General features: G+C 62.3%; 1 protein-coding gene across 6 annotated transcripts in view; it reads right to left on the reverse strand.

The window, feature by feature from the left end:
- Positions 1–23,931, reverse strand: part of IGSF9B (immunoglobulin superfamily member 9B) — a 49,146-nt gene that overhangs the window by 15,051 nt on the left and 10,164 nt on the right. Inside the window, exons 3-20 of one of the 6 annotated variants that reach the window (XR_010946385.1) lie at positions 23,037–23,183; positions 18,043–18,194; positions 17,676–17,793; positions 16,458–16,599; positions 16,031–16,176; positions 13,744–13,886; positions 13,316–13,459; positions 13,115–13,231; positions 12,720–12,870; positions 11,820–11,943; positions 9,614–9,789; positions 8,007–8,233; positions 7,202–7,286; positions 5,237–5,398; positions 4,932–4,977; positions 2,721–4,370; positions 1,985–2,074; positions 1,275–1,320 (exon numbers count right to left, since the gene is read on the reverse strand). Coding sequence is in view for 4 of the 6 variants with exons in the window: in XM_067751618.1 (XP_067607719.1) it covers positions 2,721–4,370; positions 4,932–4,977; positions 5,237–5,398; positions 7,202–7,286; positions 8,007–8,233; positions 9,614–9,789; positions 11,820–11,943; positions 12,720–12,870; positions 13,115–13,231; positions 13,316–13,459; positions 13,744–13,886; positions 16,031–16,176; positions 16,458–16,599; positions 17,676–17,793; positions 18,043–18,194; positions 23,037–23,183 (3,730 nt within the window). In the remaining 2 variants the exon portion in view is untranslated. The remainder of the gene's footprint in view (positions 1–1,274; positions 1,321–1,984; positions 2,075–2,720; positions 4,371–4,931; positions 4,978–5,236; positions 5,399–7,201; positions 7,287–8,006; positions 8,234–9,613; positions 9,790–11,819; positions 11,944–12,719; positions 12,871–13,114; positions 13,232–13,315; positions 13,460–13,743; positions 13,887–16,030; positions 16,177–16,457; positions 16,600–17,675; positions 17,794–18,042; positions 18,195–23,036; positions 23,184–23,931) is intronic. The other 5 variants (XR_010946386.1, XM_067751621.1, XM_067751619.1 and 2 more) reach the window with 5 other exon arrangements.

The raw sequence follows: 23,931 nt of genomic DNA on the forward strand, positions 1-23,931 counted from the left end.
TCCTAACTACACCGTCCCTGGTCTCCCCGAGCTCATGGCTGCGGCGTGGCACCCGGCCAGCCTCACACAATCCCGCGACCTCTGGCTGCAGACACTCTCGTGGCACGGCCGTCCTGTTTACGGGAGGCCATCCTTAGGCCCAGAGGAGACCGATGGTCCTGAGTCAGGACCGTTAGCCCTCCTGCCGTCTCCAGGTGGGGAAGGGATGCAGAGACTTCAACCCAGGAAGCCAGAAGCGCCCAGAGGAGGCTCCCTCTCCCATCTGAGTGCCTGGTGCCTGCGTTTGCTTGTTGCCACAAGCACGGGACTGGCGTCCACGGCAAAAGGAAGATCTTGTCAGCGGCCATGAGACTGAGCAGGCCTCAGGGGACCACAAAAACCTCTCAGAGAGACTTGGCACCCCTCTGCTGTCAAGCTCCCGAGACCTCCACCTGGAAGGAGTCGCCCACATGGAGAGCAGAGCTGCCTTCTGCCCGGGGGCCTGTCCTCTCCGGCGGAGCTCCTCCAAGACCCCTTCCCGGAGCTGTGGCCCAGGGACATCAGGAGTGGCTACTGCAGGGGCCTTGAGAGCAACGTGAGCCCGCGGGCGAGGTCCACGCCTCAGTCCTGTGACAGCCAACAGGCTGCAGAGCAGGCTTAGGAGCCTGCCCCTGCCCTCAGAGGACCACAGGTGGCCTGGCCCTGAGAAAGACCCGGCTGGTGAGGAAAGGAGCAGGGCCGTAGCCCAGCCGCATGCTCCTGGGAGGACCGAGCATCAGCAGGATCCCGAGAGGACAGTGAGGGAGCGGCCACCCCAGGGGGAGATCTGCACCCGGGGGGCTGAGGGAGGAAGGGGGTCTCTACGCCTGCTACTGGGGAAACCGGGCAGAAAGGGGCCGGTGCTTCGAGACACCACGTGCCCGGCCAGGTTTCCAAGGTGCAGAGGTGCAAAGCGCTCGTAGGCATTCTAGGCCCCTGAGGGTGCATGCAGGGCCCCAAGGGCTTCTGTGGGAAGCTCTGGGCAGCAGGATGGCGAGGTGTCTGAGTGCAAAAACTGCAGGGAGGCTCTGGGAGGGGCTCAGAAGCTGCAGCGAGGCAGTGCGAGCGAGGCCCGGCAGCTGTGGCAGCAGCAGGGCGTGGGGACCCAGAAGCCACGGGCCATCGGGGCGGAGGCTGCCGCCCCACAGAGGGGTGAGGGCTGTGGTCTGGATTCCCCTATGGAGGAAGCGCTGGCCCTGCGGAAGCCCGTCCGCTGGTCCGCCCCCTGCCCACCCACCCAGCCGGAGCTCCCTTACCTATTGAGCTGAAGAGAGGCTTGTCTCGACAACACTGCCCAGATAGCTGAGATCAATCAGAAACAAAGCGGTTATCAACATGGGTGCGGGGAACCACCCACGCACACCCAGAGGGAAGGGGAGGAGCACAGGGACCAGAGAACCGACAAGCGAGGCCAGAGAATGGGGTGAGCAGTAAGGAGAGAGACAGAGACCCAGACGGCACGATGGGACGAAGCAGATGAGGGCTGCACAAAGCACAGACGACAGGGCACAGCCCCCCGCATCTCCTGCACAGACAGCACGCAGCTCTCCTCCACCTCCCGAGCTGCTCCCCACCTGAGCCGGGGTGGGAGGTGAGGCTTGTGCTTCCAGGTACCAGAGTGGGGGGGGAGGGAAGAGGGCAAGGGAAGGGCGCTGGGCTCCCTCCTCTCGACCTCCTCCCCTCTGCCTACCACCAGGCCAGCCTCCTCTGGACTCTGCTCCCCTGCACAGGCGGCCACATCAAGAAGAGACCAAAGGACGGAACCGGGGCAGGGGTCAGGAGGGATGGGGGACTACGGACGGTGCAGACTCTTCCCAGCAAGTCGGGCCAACCCAAAGAGGATGGAGAAGGAAGAGAGACGGACAGAAGGACGGACTTGGGGAGGAAGTAGTGGGAGGAGGAGGGAGGAGAGCAGAAGAAAGACCAGAGAGAAAGAACACGGGCAGGCGTCCAGGCTGACTGGTACCTGGCACACCAGCTGCTACAGTTTACAGTGGGCTCCCCCAGGCCGGCTGATCGCAGGGGCTTGTCTGTCTGTCTGTCTGTCTGCAGCTCCCTGCGAGGCACACAGGTTGGGGTGGGGCGTGTGGCTCGGGCACACGGTTCAGAGGCCTGAGGTTTTGCTCCCAGCCTCCAGGACGCAGCCTCCAGGGAGGCTGGGGGGCCAGGTGGGGGCGGGAGGCGGCACTCACTAGGCTGCTAAGGGCAGGAGGGTGGGGACGGGAGCCTGGTGGTCCAGGGAAGTCAAGCCCCAGGGTCCTGCTTTCGAGGAGGAGAGGCTGAGGAAGAAAAGGAGGCTGGATACAAGGTCTCTGGGCCAACCCTGGAACCGCCCAAAGCCAGGCTCACGGGGACGTGGTGGGCTCTCCACTCCAGAAGGCCCCGGGGGACCACTCATGGGGACACACCACACATCCCCTGGCCACGTCCTCTCCCCCGGCCCCCGGATGGCCTCCTGAGAGCTCTGGGCTGGATGGGGAAGACCCCTCATGCCCCTGGCAGGGTACCTGGGCAGGTAAGCCACACCCCCCCCCCAGTGACCACTCCCTGCCGCTGCCAAGACCAGCGCTCCTCTCCCGAAGGGATGCTGCAGCGTGTCCCGACAAGCCCTGTCAGTCGGTGGATGGAAGGGCGAGGGCAGGGGAGGAAAGTGGAGGAAGATGACCAGGCGGCGGTGGGCAGGAGAGACGGCTCACACTCACCCTGCGGTTGGTAACGGTGGCGGGGGCGGCTCCGGTCTGAGCAGCTCCTCCCCCACCCTCCGAGGGGAAGGCGTCTGTCCAAACACATCCAAGTGGTCCACAGGCCCTGCGGGGCCCGGCGGAGGGGAGGGGTAGCCCGTGGCCAGAGCGGTGAAGCCCACGGTGGGCCGGTAGCTGGGGCTGCCGCTGCGGCTGCTCTGGGACGGGGAGCCCGTGGACGGCGTGGACTTGCGCGAGAAGCTGACGGCAGCCGGCGGCTGCAGGGCGGTCTCCGACACCTCAGCGGGCTGCAGGAGGCCGGGGCGCGGCCGGGCCCGCGCGGCGAGCTCGGGGGAGCTGGTGCGCGAGCCGAGGGGGCTCTGGGTCAGAGGCGAGAGCCGGGAGGGCTGTAGCACCACTTGATGTAAACTGGGCTCGGCGCGCCTGGCCTGCCGGGGGCTGGGCCGGGGCCGGGGCTGAGGCTCATACCACGGGGTGTCCAGGCCCAGCGCGCTGGGGCCGCCGTGCGCCCCCGGCTCGGCCGGCTCGGGGTAAGGCAACACGGGTATGCCCATGCCTTGGCTGGTGTGTCTCAGCTGCCCTTGGCTCACCAGAGGTTGCACAGGCCTGTCCTGCCACTTGGCGGCGGGGGGCACTGGGGCAGGGCCTCTGCTCGGCGCCTTGCCAGCCCAGCCCTTGGGCGCCTCCAAAGACAGGATGCCCGGGTAGGCTGCGGGCACCGGCAGGGAGGCGGGCGGCAGTCCTCGGGGGAGGCCGGCTGCAGGCTGCAGACTCTCAGCCACATCACACGGGTGCAGCTGGTGGGGGAACACCACGGCCGGGGTCTCCAGTCCCCCAAAGGGGAACTCCGGCCGGCCCCAGGGCTCTGGGGAGCGCCCGCCGGTGGGCGTCTGAGTCAAGGGCAGCGTGCTGTTGGAAGCGTTCTCTCCGTTCTCCTCGGGGATGGCGGGGTGGCCGAAAGGCCCCTCGGTGTGCAGAGGTGGCGAGGACATGACAGAGCTCAGGGGGCTGCCCACCTCCGGCATGTAGAAGGGCGGCGGCTCCACCTCCCCAGGGCTGCTGCTGCTGAGGTACCCGTAATACTGGCCGTGGTGGAAGGGCCGGGGAGCGGGTGGCCTGGCTTGGCCAGTGGCCTGGAGCCGGCCCTCCAGGCCGCCAGGGCCCTCCAGGCTGCGGCGCTGGAACCGAGGGCTGTATGCTGGTGGTGGCAGGTAAGACTCCTGGCTGGATGACAGAGGGGTCAGCTGGGACTTGAGGGCGGCCACAGACGCGGGCACCAGCGGGTCTTCATTCTCCTCGTCCGACTGGCGGAACTCAGGGTACATGTCGGTCTCCTCCGCAAAGGGGAAGCCCTCAATGCGCCGAGCCTTCGCAGAGGGTTCCACCTCGGAGGGGTCCATCACAAAGCGGCCGTCGGGGCCCCTGCTGATGAGCTCGATGGGCGTGGTGGCCTCCGCCTCGGCCTCCGCCTTGGCCACGCTGTACTTCTTGCTGCTGATGGCCCTCTTGGTCTTCTTGTACAAGGACAGCTCCTTCTCCCGCACGGGGCTCAGCATCCTCTTGGCCGCCGGCTGGGCCTGGTCGTCGGAGGACTCGGACGGGGCGCGGAGTGTGCGGATGCTCTCGGGGCTGACCTTGCCGGAGGACAAGCTGGGGACAGGGAGAGAGCAGGAGGCGTGAGGAAGCTCAGAGGACACTACTGCTTTCCGTTCTCCCTGCAAAGTACCACACGCGCCTAGGAGGATGCCAGTGAGGAGGAGGAATGCTGGCGGGTGGCGTGTGCCGGCGTGAAATACTCTGGCCGACTCTCAACTCTCAACTGTCCAGGCGTGCGCTGTCCACTTTCCAAATGGACACCTCGTTTCTGCGTTTATTCTGCCTGTTCCTATGTTTGCTACCTCTCTCCAGTCACACCTGCAACTTCACTCCCAGGTTGCTCAAGGAATGCAAGCTCATTTTAAGAGTAACTTAAACAAGGCACATTAAGACGATACATCTGTTAGGATGGAAAAAAAATCCAAGAAATGAACAGCTCATCTACCATTTTGGGTCATCTACACTACTGCTCCCCCATTAGTGCGGACAACTTAAAATTACCGTGCAGATCAATTAAGGGAAAACAGCTTAGAAACACTGTCATGGGGCGGAGCGAGCCCTCCACCCTCCACCCCAGATGGCCGTACCCTGTCTCTCTGGGGCTAGACCACTTACGGAGACTCCAGGCTCTTCCTGCAGTGCGTGATGGAGAGTGGAGGGTCTGGAGGGAGAGAGAGGGGAGCCCGCTGAGGCCTGACGCCACACAGCCCTCCCCAGCTGTCAGCAGGGCCCAGACCAAAGCCCCGCAGGGAAGCAGCACCCTAGCACCTGGCACGTCTGGGTCCAGGATCACGTGCCCCCACCGGGTCTTGCCTCCACCCTCGTTTCGGTCCCAGCCGACTCTCCCACCATCAGAGCAAGTCCCATCGGCAGCTCTGCCCACGAGGTCCCAGTTTCCCTGTTTTCAAGGCGACACCTACCTTTCTTGCGCTTGAGCTTCCGCTTGCGCTGCCTGTTGACAAAGCAGGCGGCCAGGGTGCTGAACAGGATGGCCGCAGCCAGGAAGCATATGGTGGCCACGATTCCAGCCAGTACCGGCCGAGCCAGGCCATCTTCGGTCAGGTCCGGCTGCGGGAAGATGTCTGGGGGGATGGGGGAGAGCACGGGTTAGATCCTCCCTCCCCAGGGCCCCAGGTGGTTCCCCACCTGTGTAGGACAGACATCACTAAGGCTCCGCCCTAAAAATGAAGAGGTGGCGTGGCGGGAAGACGGAGAAGAGGGCGTTTACAGAGCCGAGGAATCGCTACCTTGCTTGTGGAGAGGAAACACCATCTGTTATCTCTTCCCTGTGGGACGCCAGCTCTGTGATGGTCTGCGCTGGCCCAGCACCTTACCTGCCACCCTCACCTACCAGCACGCTCTACACGGAACCCATGACTAGCTGACTGGACACTGCAGAGGCCTAAGCGTCACACGGGCATCGTGACTCCCACCAACCTCTCTATAGGACCAGGGCCCAGAGGGTGAAACTCTGCAGCAGCAGCAGCAGGGCTGTTGCTGCAGAACGCAGGTGCCCCTTTCTAACCATCACGGTGCAGGCGGGCAACTTCTGCAGGGGGTCAGCGTGTCCTGGGCACCACAGGCACGTGCTGGCACGGATCGGGGCATCAAACAATGTCCTTGTTCTACAGGCAGAAGTGAGCTTCACTTGGTGCCCAGGTCCGCAGAGCTCAGAGTGACAGCCGAGACTGGACCAGTCCACTGCGTTACGTGTCACCTGACAGTTGTGTTAATAAGTGCTGCTCTACAGGCTCATCAAAGGGGAAGCCTATGTATCTTGATACATTTGGCCAGAATCCATTGCCATGTCAAGGACAGCGAGGGATTAAAACAATCCAGATCGTGCTGACTGGCTGAGTGGAAAACAAGGGCTCAGCCTTTGGAAGTGGGAGGCTTCAAGACAGGGAACGCCGAGGGAGCTGCATCCTTGTTTACCACGGGAACCTCCCGACTGCCGGGAACGAGACATAAAGCCACCGAATGCAGAACAGTTCGTGAGAGGCACCCCCAAACCCTCAAGTCCTCTCTTCTAGCTTGGCTGCAGCTCTCTTCCCTGGAGGGAAGCCAAGACAGAAGTACGCTCGTCTCTGCTGCTACAGCAGGCACCTCCGTGTAGAGAAAAACAGCCCCACAGTGCCTAGTATACGCGACAGAAGTCACAGCCGCTCCCCACCGGCTTTCTCGCCCGCCCACCCCCCGCCCTCCCCGCTGCCCCCATATCTCCACCAGGCCCGAGCACGAGCTTCTTGGCCCAGCTCTTGCCCACTGCCTCCGAGGGTCTCTGCGAGCGCTGCCCGAGGACGTGAGCCACTGCTGGATCACTAAGCAAAAACCTCTTCCCAGACCAAGGGAACCACTTCTGGGAGAGGGGCCTGCTACATGTGAGGGAGTGTAGCTGGAGAAAGATGTATAGAAATGGGACCAGAGCCAAGAGAAAGAAAGATAAATGGAGAAAATGCTGGGGAGTTGGCTTTATTTAGCCTGAAAATATCTACGGAGAGGAAGGAATGGAGGAAAACAACACCAAACAGCAATTTTCCAAATGAAACACCCTAATTATGAAGCCATCTTAACGAGAGGCGTCAGTAAGTACTGCTGACCTGTTTCTGTCTCTTTGCTCCAATTCGCCCCCCACCCCCAAGAGGATGACACCAGAGGAACAGAAATGTTATAGCAAAAGGGCTTAAGTCCTTTTCAACTATTCTAACAAGAACCTTAACTGGATTTCTCTCTGTGGTTACCTTATAGAAACGGTCACGAACGCAGCTCTTTAGACGGAGAAATCCTACCCACCTGGCAGGCTTCAGCCGGCGCTTTCGCTCTACTTCCAGCTCAACCTCTTCCCACAAGAGCTGTTCCACAGACGCCGCCCCTCCCCCAAGTACCTGTGCTGGAGACGCCGGCGATGTTGCTGGGCTCGCTGATCAGATCCTGCATGACAGCCAGGACCCGGAACTCGTACCACGTGTCCTACAGCCCCAGGGAGGACACCCCATCGTCAGCCAAGCGACCTGGACCTGCGACAGCCGCCCATCCTCCCCCCACCCCAGCTCTGCGACTCGGGAGTATCTGCCGACTTCCATGGGATGAATACTCCCACCGTGGCCGATTTCAAGCTACCAACGTGAGGTCACTGAAAGCAGAGTTGGGCAGAGATGCCACATGGGCTCTCAGGAGTGCAGGGAAGGGAGAGGGAACATAGGTGGGACAGGGGGCCACTGAGAAATACGCTGCTGCCTCTCCAACTAGAGAGACCTCCCGGGTTAAGGGGAGTCAGCTGGAAAAAAGCACCGTCTTCTCCTCCAGGGGCTCGGAATTGCTAACGAAGGGACCCTACTCTGGGCAAGTGGAAGACAACCCTTCTGGGAAGCCTCTGCCCACGTCAGACTCCCGCAGGGAGCTGGGCCCCCAGCCCACCCTGGCTCGTGTCGGCACCTGGAGACCCCTCAAGCGAGAATGGCACTCCCGGCGGCCACAGGGCAGGCCCTGAACCTGCCGACCTCAGCTGCAGTGATCTGAGGATCCCAAACCTGGCAGGAGACCTGCGAGCACAGGAGTGCAGGTGTGGGACGGTACGCAGCGGCCCACACACACCTGAGCTGGGTCACTCAAAGCTTCCAGTGATTCTAGGAAGAGTCACGTCACTTCCGGAATTGAGAAAAGCAGCGGGGAAAACGCTAGGCACCTCACCTGGGACAGGTCCCTAGCAAAGAAGTCCCCATCAGTGCCAGGTATGGCGTCATCCAGCGTCTCCCAGCGCTCTCCGACGCGGAACTCCAGGATGTAGCGGTCGATGGGGAAGCTGTGGTTGGCAGGTGGGAGCCAGGACAGGAGCACACCCTGCTGGGTCCGGTTGGCTGTGAGGCACCTCGGTGGGGTAACCAGCACCAGGGGTTCTGGAGTTGTGACAGGGAATGCTGCGGGGGAGGGAGAGGTGATGGCGGGGTTGCCGAGGCCGCTGCAACCCCTCTACCCACACGTCCCTGTGGGGGCAGTGACCCCAGGGCGATGAGGGCCACATCCCCAGGGTGCAGGCATCAATTCAGGACACGTGTCCCATGAAGAGCCCTCGTGACCCAAGGGAAGGGGGCAGGGTGGGTGGGCCCGAGCCTCCTGACTCCATTTCCAGAGCACTTCTGACGACACACACAAGGGCATCAGGTCCCGTGAAAGGAAAAGAGTCAGGAACTTCAGGGAAGAAGGAAATGTAATTATCTTTTGAATAAGACAGTATCTTTGAAAAGATACTATAGGGACTTCCCTGGCGGTCCAGTGGTTAAGACTTCGCTTTCCAATGCAGGGGGTGTGGGTTCGATCCCTGGTCAGGAAGCTAAGATCCCACATACCTCAGGGCCAAAAAACCAAAACATAAAAAACATAAGTGGGCTTCCCTGGTGGCGCAGTGGTTGGGAGTCCGCCTGCCGATGCAGGGGACGCGGGTTCGTTCCCCGGTCCGGGAAGATCCCACATGCCGCGGAGCAGCTGGACCCGTGAGCCATGGCCGCTGAGCCTGCACATCTGGAGCCTGTGCTCCGCGATGGGAGAGGCCACAGCAGTGAGAGGCCCGCGTACCGCAAAAAAAAAAACAGAAGCAATAGTGTAACAAATTCAACAAAGACTTTAAAAATGGTCCACATCAAATATATCTTAAAGAAGAAAAAAAGATACTACAAAATGTATCTTGCATTCTCTTCCAAGGAAGAAGGAACATCTTCCCTCAGCACTGCTCACTCCATCCGTTCCCCTCTGGCCCAGGTGGAAAAACAGGCCCCAGGGCACAGGGCTTCGGGGTGGGGCAAGCCTCGGCAAGAAAGAATGTGGGACAAGGCTGGCGTGGGGCCGCCTGGTCACAGCCAACCTCTCTGGCCGCAGACGGGGGCCAAATGCAACAGCAGGCGGGCAGGGTGAGCCGCTGGGTCAGGGAGGAAGAGGTGGCCCTACGCCTGCCACCAGACGAGGCCGGGGGCCAGAGGAAGGGAGCAGCGGGAGTGCAAAAGGAGGAGGAAGGACCCCCACCACCCCGGGAGGCCACAGAAAGATGCAAACACGGGGCCAGTAAGGAACGATGGAACTGAAGCTCTTCCATCCATCTGAGGACACGTCAGTGCAGCCCACAACGCTCAGACGGGGCACGAGGCACCCTGGCCCAGACAAACCCCGTGGGACGGTAGGATAGACCCTTACTGGGAGGTCAGTGTTGGTTGTATAAGGCACTTAGCAAGGCGCCCGCATACAATGGGCAGGAAATGTCTGCTCTCCATCCCAGCCCCTCCAGGAGCATCCCGGCCCGGCCTCACCTAAAGTGTTCACAGTGACCACCTCACTGAAGGCGCTGGTGCCCAGCTTGTTCTGGGCCAGGACACTGAACTGGTATGCTGTCTCGGGCTCCAGGGCATCCACCAGCAGCCAGCTGGGTCCCGGAGGCACAGGCAGGGACAGCCAGTCGTGGGGCCCAAACCGTGCCCGCTTCATCCTGCCCGAGAGAGAAAGGATCGGGGACGAGGGCGCGGGGTGGGTTACACTGGAGACTTGAGAGGGCACACAGGTGCTGGAGTTGGGGGCGCTGCCCCAGCCTCCCCAGCTTAGAGGTCAGGAGCAGGTCACAACCCCCCAGCTGTGGCTGTGCCGGTCCCCATGAAGCCAGGTCCCCAGCCACTACTGGCGCCTATTCTCTGAAAAGGGACCCTTGGCGTTACTGATGCTCGAGATACTGGTCAAATTACCAATTGCATTCTGGGAGAATCTCACCCTGGTCAGAGCCCTAAGAGTGGCGCAGCCCTGGGAGTGAGGACGCTGGGAACAAGGCAGGTACCGAAGTGGGAAAGTGGGGATGAGCAGGACCAGGGGGAGGCCAGGTGCCCTTGGCCACCCGGCCTCCCGGGGACAGCCAAAGTGGGACCTGCGTGACCCCGAGGGCACAATATGTCCGAGTGGGCTTGAGTCACTGAGGAGGAGCTGGGCGCAGGACAGAAATAATCAGTGCTTCCCCACAGTGGGGACCAGGACCCACCCCTATGGCTTCTGGGTTAGAGGTCACCAAGGAAGGCCGCGCTGTGGCTACAGAACACTGGAACCAGGGGTGAGGGTCGACCCTTGCTCTGCAGCCCACTTGACTCCCTGCAAGCCATGAAGCCGGCGCCCAGGCGCAGCGCCCGGCGCCACCACGGGGAGGACACATCGTCCCGTGGGATTGGCCGCGCAGTCCCTCAGCAGCCTGAGGACCCCCGTGGAGGCCAGGCCCCTGCAGGCTAAGGGCTCACGGCTCACAGCTCAAGCCTCTGCCCGGGAATCGGAGCGGAGGCAGCCGAAAGCACAGCAGAGAGAAACCAGCGCTGGAAGGAGGCCTCCCCAGCCCCGTGACCGCCCTTCCCCCGCCGGCACCACAGCAGGCAGCAGAGTGACAAAGCGAAGCAGAGCCGCAGGCAGCGAGGGAACAGTCCACGCCCAGACCTTCAGCTCGGGCCTCCCCAAAGGCGGCCACACGCCCTGCCCTGGCCACGCAGCCGCCTGGCAGCGTCCCGCCTGCCCTGGGGAACAGGTGGGCATGGGAGGGGGCTCCGCTTCAACTCCGAGCCCCCCAAGCTCACCACCTAGGTCCAGTGGGCATCCAGAGCTCAGAACACCTAGGTAATCAGAGGCTGGGGAGCAGGCCAGGTCCCTCTGACTCCCTGCTGCTGAGAAGTATACGGAGGGCTCTCCCTGAATCTCCAGGCGCCCCCGACCCAACCTGGTGAGCCTGGCTGGGGCTACACACCCAGATGAGACAGGTCTGGAAAGGAGGAGGTGAGGGCTCACCCTCCCGACTCGAGGATGTCACCCATGATGCAGGTGGCCAGTGCGTGGCTCAGGAGAGGGATGTGGGGAGAGAAAATCCTGAGGGGAGGGGTGGACCTCGGCTGAGGCCTCTCCTCCCAGCTTTTCTACACCTCCTGTCCTCAGCCTGCTTCATGCATTATTAAGATGTCTGTTTGCCCCGAGGTTTGGGAAAGATCTCAAATCTCTGCACTTCGCTAAGTGAACGTATAACCAGGTACAAAGACGACAGACACACGGTCCTAGGGAGAAAATGCACATGTGCAGAAAAGGCCAGGAAGGTGAGCGCCACTTCACACTGGGTTTCTGGAACCACTGGTGCAGGGTCAGAATAAAAGATCTATGCTTGTGGCTGACTGTCTTACGATGCCCTTGAACATCCGGACTCTCTTCCAGGCTCCAGAGAATAGAGCAAGCTGGAGGAGCAAGCCAAGGACAGGGAGGGGCCGCGAGATCAGCTGAGGACGTGCAGCACAGGGTGACGGACCATCCAGGCCCCAGCCCCGCCGTCATCCCAGACACCCCACCCCCCTGGAGCCTGGTCACCGGGCAACACACCCCACCATCCGGAGGGAGGTAGGGCAGGTGGAGAGCCACACCCTTCTCATAACCTGCCCCCTGACCCCAGGGACTGATGAGGGGTGGGGGTGGGGGGATAAGCAGAGAGCAAGGCGTGCGGGGGTGACTCACAGAGGTCCGTACCAAACAGAGAATGTCTGCTCAAATCCTCCATCGTAGCCTGGCTCCCAGGACACGTTGGCAGTTGTCATGGAGACCTGGACCCGGACACTGCTCGGGGCATGGGGGCTGGTGCCTGCAGGCCAAGCGGACACCTCAGGCGGGAGGAACTGAGCCCGCGGAGCCGGGCTGGCTGTGACCTCGTGCACCTGGCAAAAGCGGTGCCCCGGGGGAGACGTCGGGACAAGGACGCTCTGAGGAGCTGCGCCCAGCCCTGCTGGGTCATGGGGCTGGAGGAGGAAAACCGTCCCGCGGGCAGGCTCGTCCTTCCAGCAGGAGATGCGTGAGCATCAGGAATAAGGGCCGGAGGGAAACCAGCCCCTGGTCATCAGCCCCGAGAAGGCCCGCGCTCGTCTGGAGAGCATCAAGTGCAGCCGACGGCCACAGGTGAAGCCCAAAGGCCCCCGTCGCACACGGCTCTCTGGCCTGAGACCCAAACACCAACGTGAGAGCCGCCCACCAGCCCGGCACGGCAGTCAACACCTCCGGCAGGAGCTCGAGCCCTGGGCCTACCACTCAGTGCAGTGACGCCAGGCAGGGCGTCCCCCCCAGACCAGCCTCGGTCTCAATGAGCGAGCGTGGGGGGAACACCAGCTCCCACCTCACACACGTGTGTGACGAGGCGCCCCTAGGTGCTGAGCCTAAAGCTGGTGGTAAATGCTCAAAAAGCACTGGCTGTTGTCACGACTGTGGCTGTCTGTCCCCAGAGGGGCAGGGAAAACATGCAGGCAGAGGAAGCGGGCACACGTGCCCGGAGCCCCAGGTCAGGGGACCCCTGTGCCAGGCCCAGCCCGGACCTGGGGGCAGACAGCCCCACACCCAGAGCCCGGCCCGCCTTCCCACACCCCATACCGACGACAGTCAGGTGGGTGCTGGCAGTGATGCTGGTGACCACATTGGTGGCGCTGCACTCCCACTGCCCGTGGTCCTCCTTACTCAGGGCGCGGAACTGCAGGCTCCCGCCGGGCAGGGCGCTGTGCTTGCTTCTGCTGGGCTTCCCTACCTTGGCCAAACACGGGGGCGGGGAGGAGGGTGGGAGGAGGGGCAGGGAAGAAGAGAAGCCACCAACACTCAGGGGTCCAGGAAGGACAGGGGCGGCACCGGGCCCCAGCCCGCAGCCCTCCCTGCCCGCCCCCACCCCGCGCCAGGAGTCACCATCGCTACTCGGCCCCCGCCCCGTGGGAACAGCGCCGTTCCCAGGCCGTGCCCCTACCGCGCTCCCCAGGAGCCCCGGAGCCCAGAGGTACCTTCCTCCACGTGATGACAGGGAAGGGGTCCCCGGCGGCGGCGCAGGGGATGACCAGCTCCCGGCCGGCCTCTTGCCTGTACTCCCAGCCTGGTAGCACCGTAAAGTACGGGGGGTCCTAGGAGAGCACGGCGAGGCCGTGACGTCGGGCATTTCAGGCGCCCAGTGCCCGCACGGAGGCGGCCCGCAGCCCCGGCCTCACCTTCAGGACGAGCCTCGCGGGGGAGGACTGGCCCATGGTCCCCAGGGTGTTGTAAGGCACACAGGTGTAAGTGCCAAGAGCCTCCTCTGTGGCCTCCTCTATTCGGATGGAGCCGTCCTCCATCAGGGTCCAGCCCAGGTTCTGCTGGGGCACAGACAGCACAGGGGAGCTGGCGTCAGGAGCCGGCGCTCGGCCCAGGCCCCTCAGCTGGACCTCAGCTGCTCCTCCGTGTGCAGGCTGGAGGGGGGGGGGGGGGCGTCTCGCGATGCGAGAACAGCCAGGCCCTGCTGGACTCGGCCCACGGGAAACAGCTCTTTGCTCTCCCCAAATCCTGGGGGGAGGGGAGGGGCCCTGGCAGGAACCAGATCCCCAGAGGTAGCACCTCAGGGCCGGGGGCCTCCCGCGACCGGCACACGGCCCTCCGGCACCTTCTCAACCTGCAGGGGGCGGCCGTCCTTGTTCCACTTGACCACGGTGGCCGGTGGCTCTGCGTCCACAGGGCAGCGGATGTAGCCATGAATTCCCACAGGCACATAGATCACGGGGGGCATGTTGAGGACGCGGGCTGGGTCTGCAGGGCCGCGGGTGTGGGGAGGGAAGCAGAGGTGAGAAGGAAGGCGGGGGGGAGGCGAGCCACCCCGCAGCCCAGGGCCCCCCACTCGGCGCAGTGCCAGGTGTCGGCCCAGCGGGGGCCACGAGATGGCAAAGCCCACTCCCCGGGCTGACCGCCCAGAGGCCACAGCAACCGTCCTGTCTGTGCAGCCCTGCATTCTTAAGAACACCCGTCTGAATGCACGGAGGCACCGCTGCTCCTGCCGGCCTGCAGCTCCCCCCACACACCTCCGCCCGGAGACGCAACAGCCGCCGGGACGCATAAGATAGCAGCATCCCTCCCGAGTGTCTGCGGGACCCCAAGCCCTTCCTCGCCCCACGTCCTCTGCGGACGGCGACCAGGGGCGGAACCACAAGGTTGCTTTTCTGCCCTGCCTCGGTTTCCCATCTGTGCAGGTGGGGTGCAGAGTCAGCCACGGAGCTGCTGGAAGTTTCTCAGGACAGCAGGAGCAGCAGCTCTGTGACGTGGGTGAGCCGCCCGCCCCCCCCCGCCAGGCTCCCGGGCTCCCACGAGGGCCATGGAGGAGAAGGACCCAGAACTGCCCGGGAGGCGGTGAGGATGAATGGGCGGCTCTGTTAGCGTCTGGAGCCCTTCAGAGAAGAGCATTGCATAAATACCAGGCCGAAGTATATATTTAGACATGGCTTCCTACTTTCGTATGGTAGATTTTTTTTTTTCTCCTCCAAGGTTTTCAAAGGGTTTATGAATGAGAAATACTCTGAACACTGCTTTTTAGCAGAAATAAAGATCCTTGTCTCACCCACCTGAAAATCTCACCCAACAGGTTCTCTTTGAAGGCAGGAAAGAGGTAAAAAACGACAAGTGGGAGTGGGTGATGGTGCCAGAGGGAGACAGAGAAACGCTTCCCTCAGCAGACACGGCCACAGCCTGGAGGACGGAAGCCTTGGTCCTGGTGGATCATCGTCCTTTGGAGACCACCCCTGCCGGCCCTCTCCCTCCGCCACTGCCCCCTCCATGCCCGGGTGACACAGGCAGAGAGGTTCTGCTCCGCAAGGAGCCTGCCCCGCCCTTGGCACCTTCACAGCCTGGGCACACAGTAAGTAACTTGTCAGAGCTTTTTCTCTCCTGGGTGGGACAGGCCTGGGGTTCTGAGTCACACAGCTTTCCTTAGGCCTCACAGCTCTTAAGAACTCGGGACGCATAAGACAGCAGCTGAAAGTCGTCCTCGGCTGTGGACAGCGGAGAGGAGGCCTCTGCCCGCACCAGCAGCATCACCACGTGAGGGTGTGAGGTCGGGACTCGGGGGGCCCACTGCCAGGCCCATGCTCAGCCCGCCTCCCAAGGTCACCAGCTGTTCTAATGTCCTCAGCTCAGATGCCACCTCTGGGCCACGCCTCTCCAGATGGTCATACTCTCGCCCGCCCCTCCGTGTTGTGGGAGGGAGTGGTTCTTGCACACGAGCCCTTGTGTGATGGATAGCCTGTCACCTACCACGTCAAGAGGGGCCTTTATTGTCAAAGTGACGGAGCCATCCTCCAATCAGGAGGAAGAGATTAGCCCTCGGCACTCATCCTCTCCCCCAGTCGAGACCAGCAAGCTGAATGATGCTGCACAAAAGCGCTCGGTCGTTCCGGCCCAAGAGCAGCCCCTTCCCCTGGGTCTCAGGCAGCCCTGGAAGGCGCGGCAGGGAAGCCACCAGGGGCCCGCTGCTGGGGAAGCGGATTAGTCACCCCAGAGAGGATCTGTCCCCCTTGCCCACCCAGCAGGGGAGCAGAGAGCGGCAGCAGAGCTGCCCCACTGGGTCTGAGCCACATGGCCCTCAGATACTAAGAAAAAAACACCTCATTCAAGGTGCGGACAGAGGAGCTGGCCAGCGCCGGCACGAGGACGGCGTCCAGAAGGCCTGCCTGTCCCTGAGCCCAGCCGGGGCGAGGCTGACGGAATGGATTAGTGGACACGGGCGGCCGTGCGGCCCGGAGAAGAGCCTGGCGGGGGCTCGATTCACCTCCGCTGGCCAGCCCGGGTCAGACCTCCTCCCGCGCTGTCCCGTCCCCGCCTCGGCCCCTCCTCCGCCCACACTGCCTCCACGCAGCCCTCCAGCCCCCCATGTGGCCAGCGTGGCCTGAGCCTGCCCCACTCACACTGCACGGTCAGGTACGCCGAGGCCGAGGGCGAGCGTCCCAGGCTGTTGCTGGGGACGCAGGTATACTTCCCCGCGTCCTCAGGCTTCACCCGGAAGATAATCAGGGTCCCGTCGATCAGGATCCGCACCCTCAGCTTCAGATCACTGCAGGGACACAGAACACAGGACACAATGGCGGGGGGGGGGGGGGGCTGGGGGCGGGGGGCAGGTGTCTTCCATTCAACACTGGGACGACATGCCAGTGAGTCCTCCGCACGGCTGAGGGGGACAGGCGCCGTCTGCACACACACTGGCCTCAGCATGAGGGACACATGGACTGGATGCCCCCAACCCCTGCCAGCTCCCAGAGCCCAAGGGCAGCCCCTGCTCGGAAGCTTCACCCCGAGGGGGCCTGGCTGGGCCCCAAGGGAAGGGCGGGCACTCACTTCTGGAAGTAGACATTCTCGTCCTGCCAGTACCAGGTGTAGGTAAGGTTGCCGGGATAGGCCTCTGCCCGGCAGGTAAGCAGAGCATCCTGGGATATGTTGACAGTGATGTTCTCAGGAGGGGAGACGATGAAGGGAGGTCCTGGGGGGACAGGAACAAGCATGACTTCTCCCGGCGGGGGGGTTGGGGGGGACCACAGCGCTGGGCTCCCAGGAGGCTCCGACCCTCAGGAAGGGGCACCCCAAGCCCTGGGAGGGACAGCGGGGAAGGCACTGGTCCAGGAGCTGGCAGCGCAGCCAAGCAGTTGTCATGGAGACGCATCCAGCTGCTGCCTGTGCTCAGGTTCTTCCTCTCCCTGCAAGTCCCAGGGATGCAAGGGGTCCGGAGGTGTGGCCGTGTGCTCCCAGCCTGCTGTAGACGCCCGCCCCACGCACAGGCCCGCTGTAAACCTGGCTTCCGAACAGCCAGTTAACCCCTACACAGGCACGCACACACGCGCGCCCGCACACATGCACACTCACATACACACACGCACACGGCCCTCCCTGCCCCTCCTTCTCTGCAGTGGAGCCCAGGGCAGCACATGTGCAGCAAAGAGAAAGGAACCGCCTTGCCTCTGGAGGAGTAAGAGGCTTCTCGCTGACCAGATAAGGGTGACGGGCGGGTTGGGGCAGAGGAGGAGAGGGGTGGAGCTCCAGCAGCCCCGGCAGTGCGAGCCTTCCAGACAGGCCCGAGTCGCAGAAGCAGCGCACAGCCGCCACCCGACCCCTCGAGCAGGATGGAGGCTGCCCCCTCTGGGGGCTTCGAGGCCCCAGGCAAGGCAGGCCGGCATCTCAGGTGCTGACCCCACAGACGCCAGCCCCACCAAATGCCCTCCGTGTTATTTAACCCTCTGGGGTTGGACGGAATTCCTATCTTTATTTACTGATGCCATCGTCAGAGGGTGGAGGCCTGAGAGAGGGCTCCTCCCCCGGGGAAGGAAGAGGCCCAGCGGGATGCCCTCCGGACATTCAGAGAAAGCAGAAACCCACTCGGCATGGTGCCTCCCGCCACCTCACAGGAGGGCCGCCGCAGGCCACCAAGGAGCCCCACGATATGGAGAGGAGCTCCCACCACCCCCAGCTGAGGCACCCACGCCCTGGAAAGAACCCCCCAAGCTCAGTGGGGCCGGAACTCCCTGCCAGAGGCCCAGGGCATAGAGGCCAGATCGCTCTCACCTTGGACGAGCAGGTGGGTGGTGTGGATGGCCTCCCCCTGGATGCTGTACGCGCGACAGGTGTAGGCACCTCTGTCCTCCCGACTGACCGAAGTCACCGTCAGGCTGCCGTCACTCACCTGTGGCCGAGGAGAGATGGGCTCAGCTCCCAGCCCTGGGCCCACCAACCCCATCCCAGGTGGAAGTGGCCTGGGGCCCATGCACCTGGGGACACGGAAGCAGGCTTCTCCCTCCGAGGACACGGGCGCCAGCCGCTCCACCTGCCGCCTCCAGCCCCACCTGCGCCTCCGCAAGTGTGAACTGTCACGGGGACGGAGGCGCAGGGCAAGGAGGAGTGGGTGCAGCGGCCGCGGCAGACCCACACTCACCTGGTACTTGCCGCTGGCACCTAGCAGCATCCCCTCCTTCAGCCAGGTGACGATGGGCTTCGGGTTCCCAAAAGCTGTGCAGGTCATGGTGATGCTGCTGCCCTCCTTGGCCTCGATGTACTGGGGGGGGGTTTCTGTAAAGGTGGGAGGAGCTGCAAGAGACCCAAGGCGCGGGGTGGGGTCAGCCAGCGGCCCTGCACACAGCGAGGGCCCTGCGCTGGGCCACCCCACGAGGCCGGCGCCCTCCAGGAGGTCGGAGGTGACACAGGTGGCAGGCCCTGCCTTGTGCGGGGGGACCTGGAACTCAGCATGGCTGGATCCCATGTCTAAACTTCCCCCATTGCACACACCCAACTCCCAATAAAGGACTGTTTGTCCAGCACCCACAGGGAGGCCCCCATGCTCAGCACCAGGGATGCGGCAATGAATGAGGCACCCGTCACCCCACGATCGTCCAGATGCCCCTCCTCCTGTAACCCCAGCCCAACCAGGCCCACGGTTCTGGGACATTTGCCGTCTGAGCCCTGTCAGGCCTAGCACGGATCTCAAGCCAGGTGACAAAGACTCGCCCAGGCTCTGCAGCGACAACCCCCCACCAGGCAGACGGCCCGGTCCACGGGCTGCTCGCTCCTGAATTCTCTAAGACTGTGCCAGACTGTCCCCAGCACCTGCCTCGGAGTTCTGACTAAAATCCCATCCGGTACGAATAACACACTCTGTCTCACCTGTCTGAGCTGCCTATAGAAGCCACCCGATCAACCCCAACCCCCTGGACGATCATGCGGGGTCTTCTGGAGTGGGGGGCACTGCTGACACCAGCCTAGGGTCCACAGCACCGGGCTCAAGGCTCCAAGTTCAAATCCAGCTGCCACTCGCTCTGTAACCCTGGGCTCAGCCGCTCTGGGCTCTACCTAAACCCCACCCTCAAGACCAGTGGCAGGAATTAGCGAGGTAAAGTCCGTGAAAGGAGCAGGTAAGACGTACACATGTGAAATGGTGGTCATTCTGTCGTCACTGTCATTGCTGTCGGCCGCCCAGGGCTCCTGAGGCCCTGACGAGAAGCTGTGAGAGGGGTCTCCTCGGAGGCTGCCCTGCCCCAGGCCCAGGACACGCCGGGGGTCGCGGCCACCCACCACCTGCCACCAGCCTCACCTTCCGTTGCACACCCCTCAACTCTGCTCCGACACAACAGCCTTCCCGTCTTCCTACACGTGCCAAGGACTTCCGTTCCTGGGGGATCTGCGTCGGCCACCCCCCTCCTGGGCTGGACCCACATCTCACCCTTTCGGCGCCTGCTCGCCTTTGCTAAAATGCCACCTCTGCCTCACCTGGTCAGCCGGGCTAGGAAGGCACCTGCTGCATTCCTGTCTCCTCAAGACTGTTTAAAGCACTTACGACCAAGTCTCCTGAGAGCAGAGATTTCCAAGAATCCCACTATGTGCCCAGCTTTTAGCGCAGTTCCTGGCACGTAGTAGAGTCTCGACAAACATTGGTTGAACAGACGGATGAATGCAATGAAGGAGCCACACACCTGCACACATGCGCGCGCGCACGCACACACACACACACACAGCAGAGCAACACAAATGCAAACGCAAAACCGAAGACAAGACCATGGCGAGACGGCTTTCTTCGACGATCTCCCCACCCCTCCGCTGAGCGTGGCCGCACAGGGGGCACAGGAGTGAGGACTGGGTGACCAGAAAGCAGGCTTCATCACTCACGACACATCCTTGAGAAAGTCCATCCTCACCCAACGTCTAATACACCCAAAGTGATGGTAAAACTCATTCCAAGTCCTTGCAGAGGGAACCTGGCATCCGAACCCCAGGCCCCTCCTGGCCTGGCCGTGCGCTCACCCCAGCAGAGCCCTCCCGCCACGCCTGCCCTTGAACTCCAGCTCACACAGCCATGGCCTCTGTTACCTCTGCATCACACTTAAAGAAAAGATAATATGATAAATTACATCCTGAAGTGACAAATTAATTACTAATTACATAATTACTTTACTGTTTAGGTGCTAATCAGGAAAGCACTTTGAACAATTTCGAGTTTTCCGGATTATTTACTGGATCAGGTGTGAGCTTACCAGCTGCACTTCTAGGCTTAATTCTTCTTCACAAATGCCCTATAATTAATCGTGCAGGTTAGAAATGGGCTGGCCTCTCCTCCAAGCAATTTGTCGACCTAAAGCAAGGTTTCACTCTGGCTTTCCAGGTATTTTATATGCAATAAAGAAACAACTGGGCTTGTTTCCTCCCAACTGGTCTTCGAGAAAACACAGGAGAATAAGACAATCTGTGATTCTAATTTTTCACTTTCCAAAGGTGATCCCAGTCAGAAATGCCTGACATTAAATATTCTAGTTCGGAAGCAACGGAATGTTGGTGCTCCAAACTCTTTCCTTCGATAATGGAAGTATTTACACGGGAAGGAACCTCAGAATGCAGGAGGAAGAAAGGGTGAGATCGCTCACGTTGGGAGGTGCCTGTGGTGTCCACCCTTGGAGAGGGAGGCCCCTGGTGAGGGGAAGCATCCGATGATGAGCCCCAGTGCTAAAGCCTGACCCTTCCGTTGCCTAAGTGCGCCGGCTCTCCTTCCTCTGGGCCTCCAGGCATGCTGTTCCCTCTGCCCTGGAACACCCTTCCCGCCTCCTGCCCCCGCACCTGGCAGACTCCTCCTCCCCGAAGGGTCTCTGCCCAGGGCTCACTGCCTCAGAGAAGCCCTCCATCCCTCACGCTCCCAAAGCCCATACTGCAATCCTCTCTGGACCTGACTGCCTCGTGACGTGTCCTTCAGAGCTGGGTCTGGGTCACGCCCACTGCGTTTCCCCACAGCCGGCCAAGTGGATGTTCAGAAATGTGTGTTGAATGGGTGATTGTGGGTGTATTCCCAAGGGCTCTCCGACCACCACAGGCCACCTCTCCCAACCTGAGGCGCCTCCTGTGCTACCCGACTTCATCTTTTTCTCCCCTAAGGAGGAGGATAACCAGCATTCTGCACACAATGACCCTGCGCAGCCAACCTTCCAGGCGCGGTGCCAGACGTCTTCACCCACAGCGTTCCCCTTAACCTTCACAACAGCCCTACAAACAGGCTTTGTTCTTGGAAACACAAAAGGGAAGCCCAGAGAAATGATACGGGTGCCAGGGATCAGACAGCTAACGCGGTGGATCCGTGAAATAAGCTGAGTCTCATCGGGCCGCGTTCCATGCCGGTCCATCCGAGCAATGAGGAATTCCCAGCCACGAATTTCGCCTGGTGCAGACGGAGCCCGAGCTCTAACAGGACACACGACTCTAACAGGAGGAAGCTCTGCGTCCCGGCTCGCAGTGTCTGCGCATGCCTGCTTCTCTGCTCGCTGGACCGGACCCAGCAGTGATGTGAGGGGAGGAGGTGAGGCTGCAGGAGGCGTCGGCCCGCCTCGGGAAAGGGCAGAAGCAAGCAAGCAGCGTGGGGCTCTTGGCTCGGTGCTCATCAGTGACGCTGTCAGCAGCAGGTTTACCTTCCTAATTATGTTCTGCTTGGGCTAATATTAAGCCGTTTTCATTCTGGGCACACACAACAGCTGGCGTCGAAAAGGGATGACTCAAAAACTCGCGGGTGGTGGGGACAGCCCAACCAAGATTCAAAATAAGCCTCCAATCGGTCTCTGGGGACTGACCAGCAGATGCGCCTGCATCCAGGGGCTCACGCAGCCTGGACCACTGACCCAGGGCCACCGTCCCTAACTTCGCTTTCCAGAGACCAGTGCTCTGGCTAAAACACTCTGTTCTTCCAGGGCCCTGGATGGGTTTTCAAGGCGGAAGGAGCACAGCCTGACCCGTCCCCACAAGGCAGGGACCCTCGAGGCTCAGAGAAACTTGCAACCCAGGCAAGCGCCCATTGCTCTCTCCAGACCGTGGCACCCAGGGTCACAGACATCACACCCAGAAAGACGCAAGCAGTGGGGGGCGTGTCCAAAGCACACCTGTTGACACCTCAATAACCAGTGCAGCGTCTGCAACACGCGGTGGCTGAACACGTCGGCTCATAAACTGAAGCAAGAGTAACTGTATGGTCAGAAAAACAAATCAAAGGGCTTTCCTGGTGGCGCAGTGGTTGAGCGTCCGCCTGCCGATGCAGGGGACACAGGTTCGTGCCCCGGTCCGGGAGGATCCCACATGCCACAGAGCGGCTGGGCCCGTGAGCCGTGGCCGCTGAACCTGTGTGTCCGGAGCCTGTGCTCCGCAACGGGAGAGGCCACAACAGTGAGAGGCCCACGTACCACAAAAAAAAAAAAAAAAATCAAAGCAAAAACCCTGCTCCCCTCCACCATGGGGACCACTTCTTCCACTTTCTGCCGGTTCCGGCGCCCCCTGGCTCCTCCGGAATGTCCCCTCCCAAGCGAGGGCTCCCAAGGGCACAGGGGACCCTCGGTCCAGGGAAACCCCGGCCCCTGGGAAGCACGGCACAGCACGAGGGCAGTAAGTACCCGCGGGCATCAGAAGGTACCCTCCGGACCGGGACCAGCAGGATCCCCGCCCGGCCCTGGGTGCGCTCTGCTGCTGCGGATCACCCAGCGTGGAGACTGGCGCCCAACGGTTACTGAGGCGAACGGTCTAAAGGAAGAGGCTGTAACGGGGAGGTGCCCGTAGAGAGCCTTCCTGCGGCTGCTCCCAAGTCCGCCCCGCAGATCCTTAACCCTACCAGTTTCGGGTGCCGGTTTCCACCTCCCTGCGCTGGGCTCTGACGACCCCGCCCGCAGCAAACGCCCTGGTGCCGGGAGCTGCCAGGCCTCTGTGCCCATGGCCCCCAGGGGCTCCAGGACGAGCGAGGGGGCCTGAGGCCCCCAGCCCAGGAGCGCCGGAAGGAGGCGCACGCGCACGCACGCTCACACGCCTGCGTGCACAGTCACGCAAGCACGCACCACGCACGTCTGCCCGCTCACTCGCACGCACGCACACTCTCATGCCTGCACACAGGCACGCGCACGCACAGGCCCACGCACGCACCGTGGATGGTGAGGTGCACCCAGCTGCCGTTGTGGAAGGTGTCGTACTGCTGGTCCAGCAGGAGCACCTTGCACTCGTACCAGCCCTGGTCCTCGGCGCGCACCTGCTCCAGCCGCAGGGATGCCTTGTCGTGGAGGCTCGCGCGGCCTGTGGAGAGGGGACAAAGTGGGTCAGGGGCGCGCAGAGCACCCTTGTGACCCCAGCCCGCCGCCGGGCAGGCCCAGAGCAGGGCGGCCCCGAGAGCCCCAGCCTCGCTGCCCGCCAGCTGCACCGAGAAAGCCTCAGTTCCCTGCAACTTCCCATTCTCTTGGAGCCAAGGAAAGGCAGAAGGGATACGGAGCTGGCGGGAAGGGGGCCAGAGAGCCCAGAAGAAGAGGAGCAGGACCCCGCCCCAGCAGGTCCCCGTGGCTGCCACGCCCAGCACCCTGTCTGCCCAGCACTCCTGTGGTGGGCAGAGAAGAGGCCGCTGGGGACAGGGTGCCGGCGTCCCCTCCTAGTCCTGTCGCGGAGGCCAGAGAGCAGAGCTTTCATCCAGCCAGAGCCCAGGTTCCGAGCGTGGCCGCAGGGCCTGTAGCCCAAGAATGAGGAGTGGCTGGCAGGCGAGCAAAGACCGGAGCCGCCCTCCCTAACTCCGTTCCCTTCCCCAGAGCAGCCCTCGGGGTCCCCCCTCCGCTCACTCTCCACTCAGGCCCACTCCTCGCCCCAGTGTCACGACCTCCTGTGCTTTCCTCCTTGTCTCCTCGGTAGTGGCAATCTGCCTACAAACCAGACAGTCAAAACCAACCAGGGCCGAAGAGACACAGACACAGGAGGAGGAAGAGGGAGAGAGAAAAATAGAAGCTGAGAAAAATGCAATGCAGACCTCAGAAATCAGAGGTAAAGATAAAAGCTGTGT

The sequence above is a fragment of the Pseudorca crassidens genome, chromosome 9 (assembly GCF_039906515.1).
Source record: "Pseudorca crassidens isolate mPseCra1 chromosome 9, mPseCra1.hap1, whole genome shotgun sequence".
NCBI lineage: Eukaryota > Metazoa > Chordata > Mammalia > Artiodactyla > Delphinidae > Pseudorca > Pseudorca crassidens.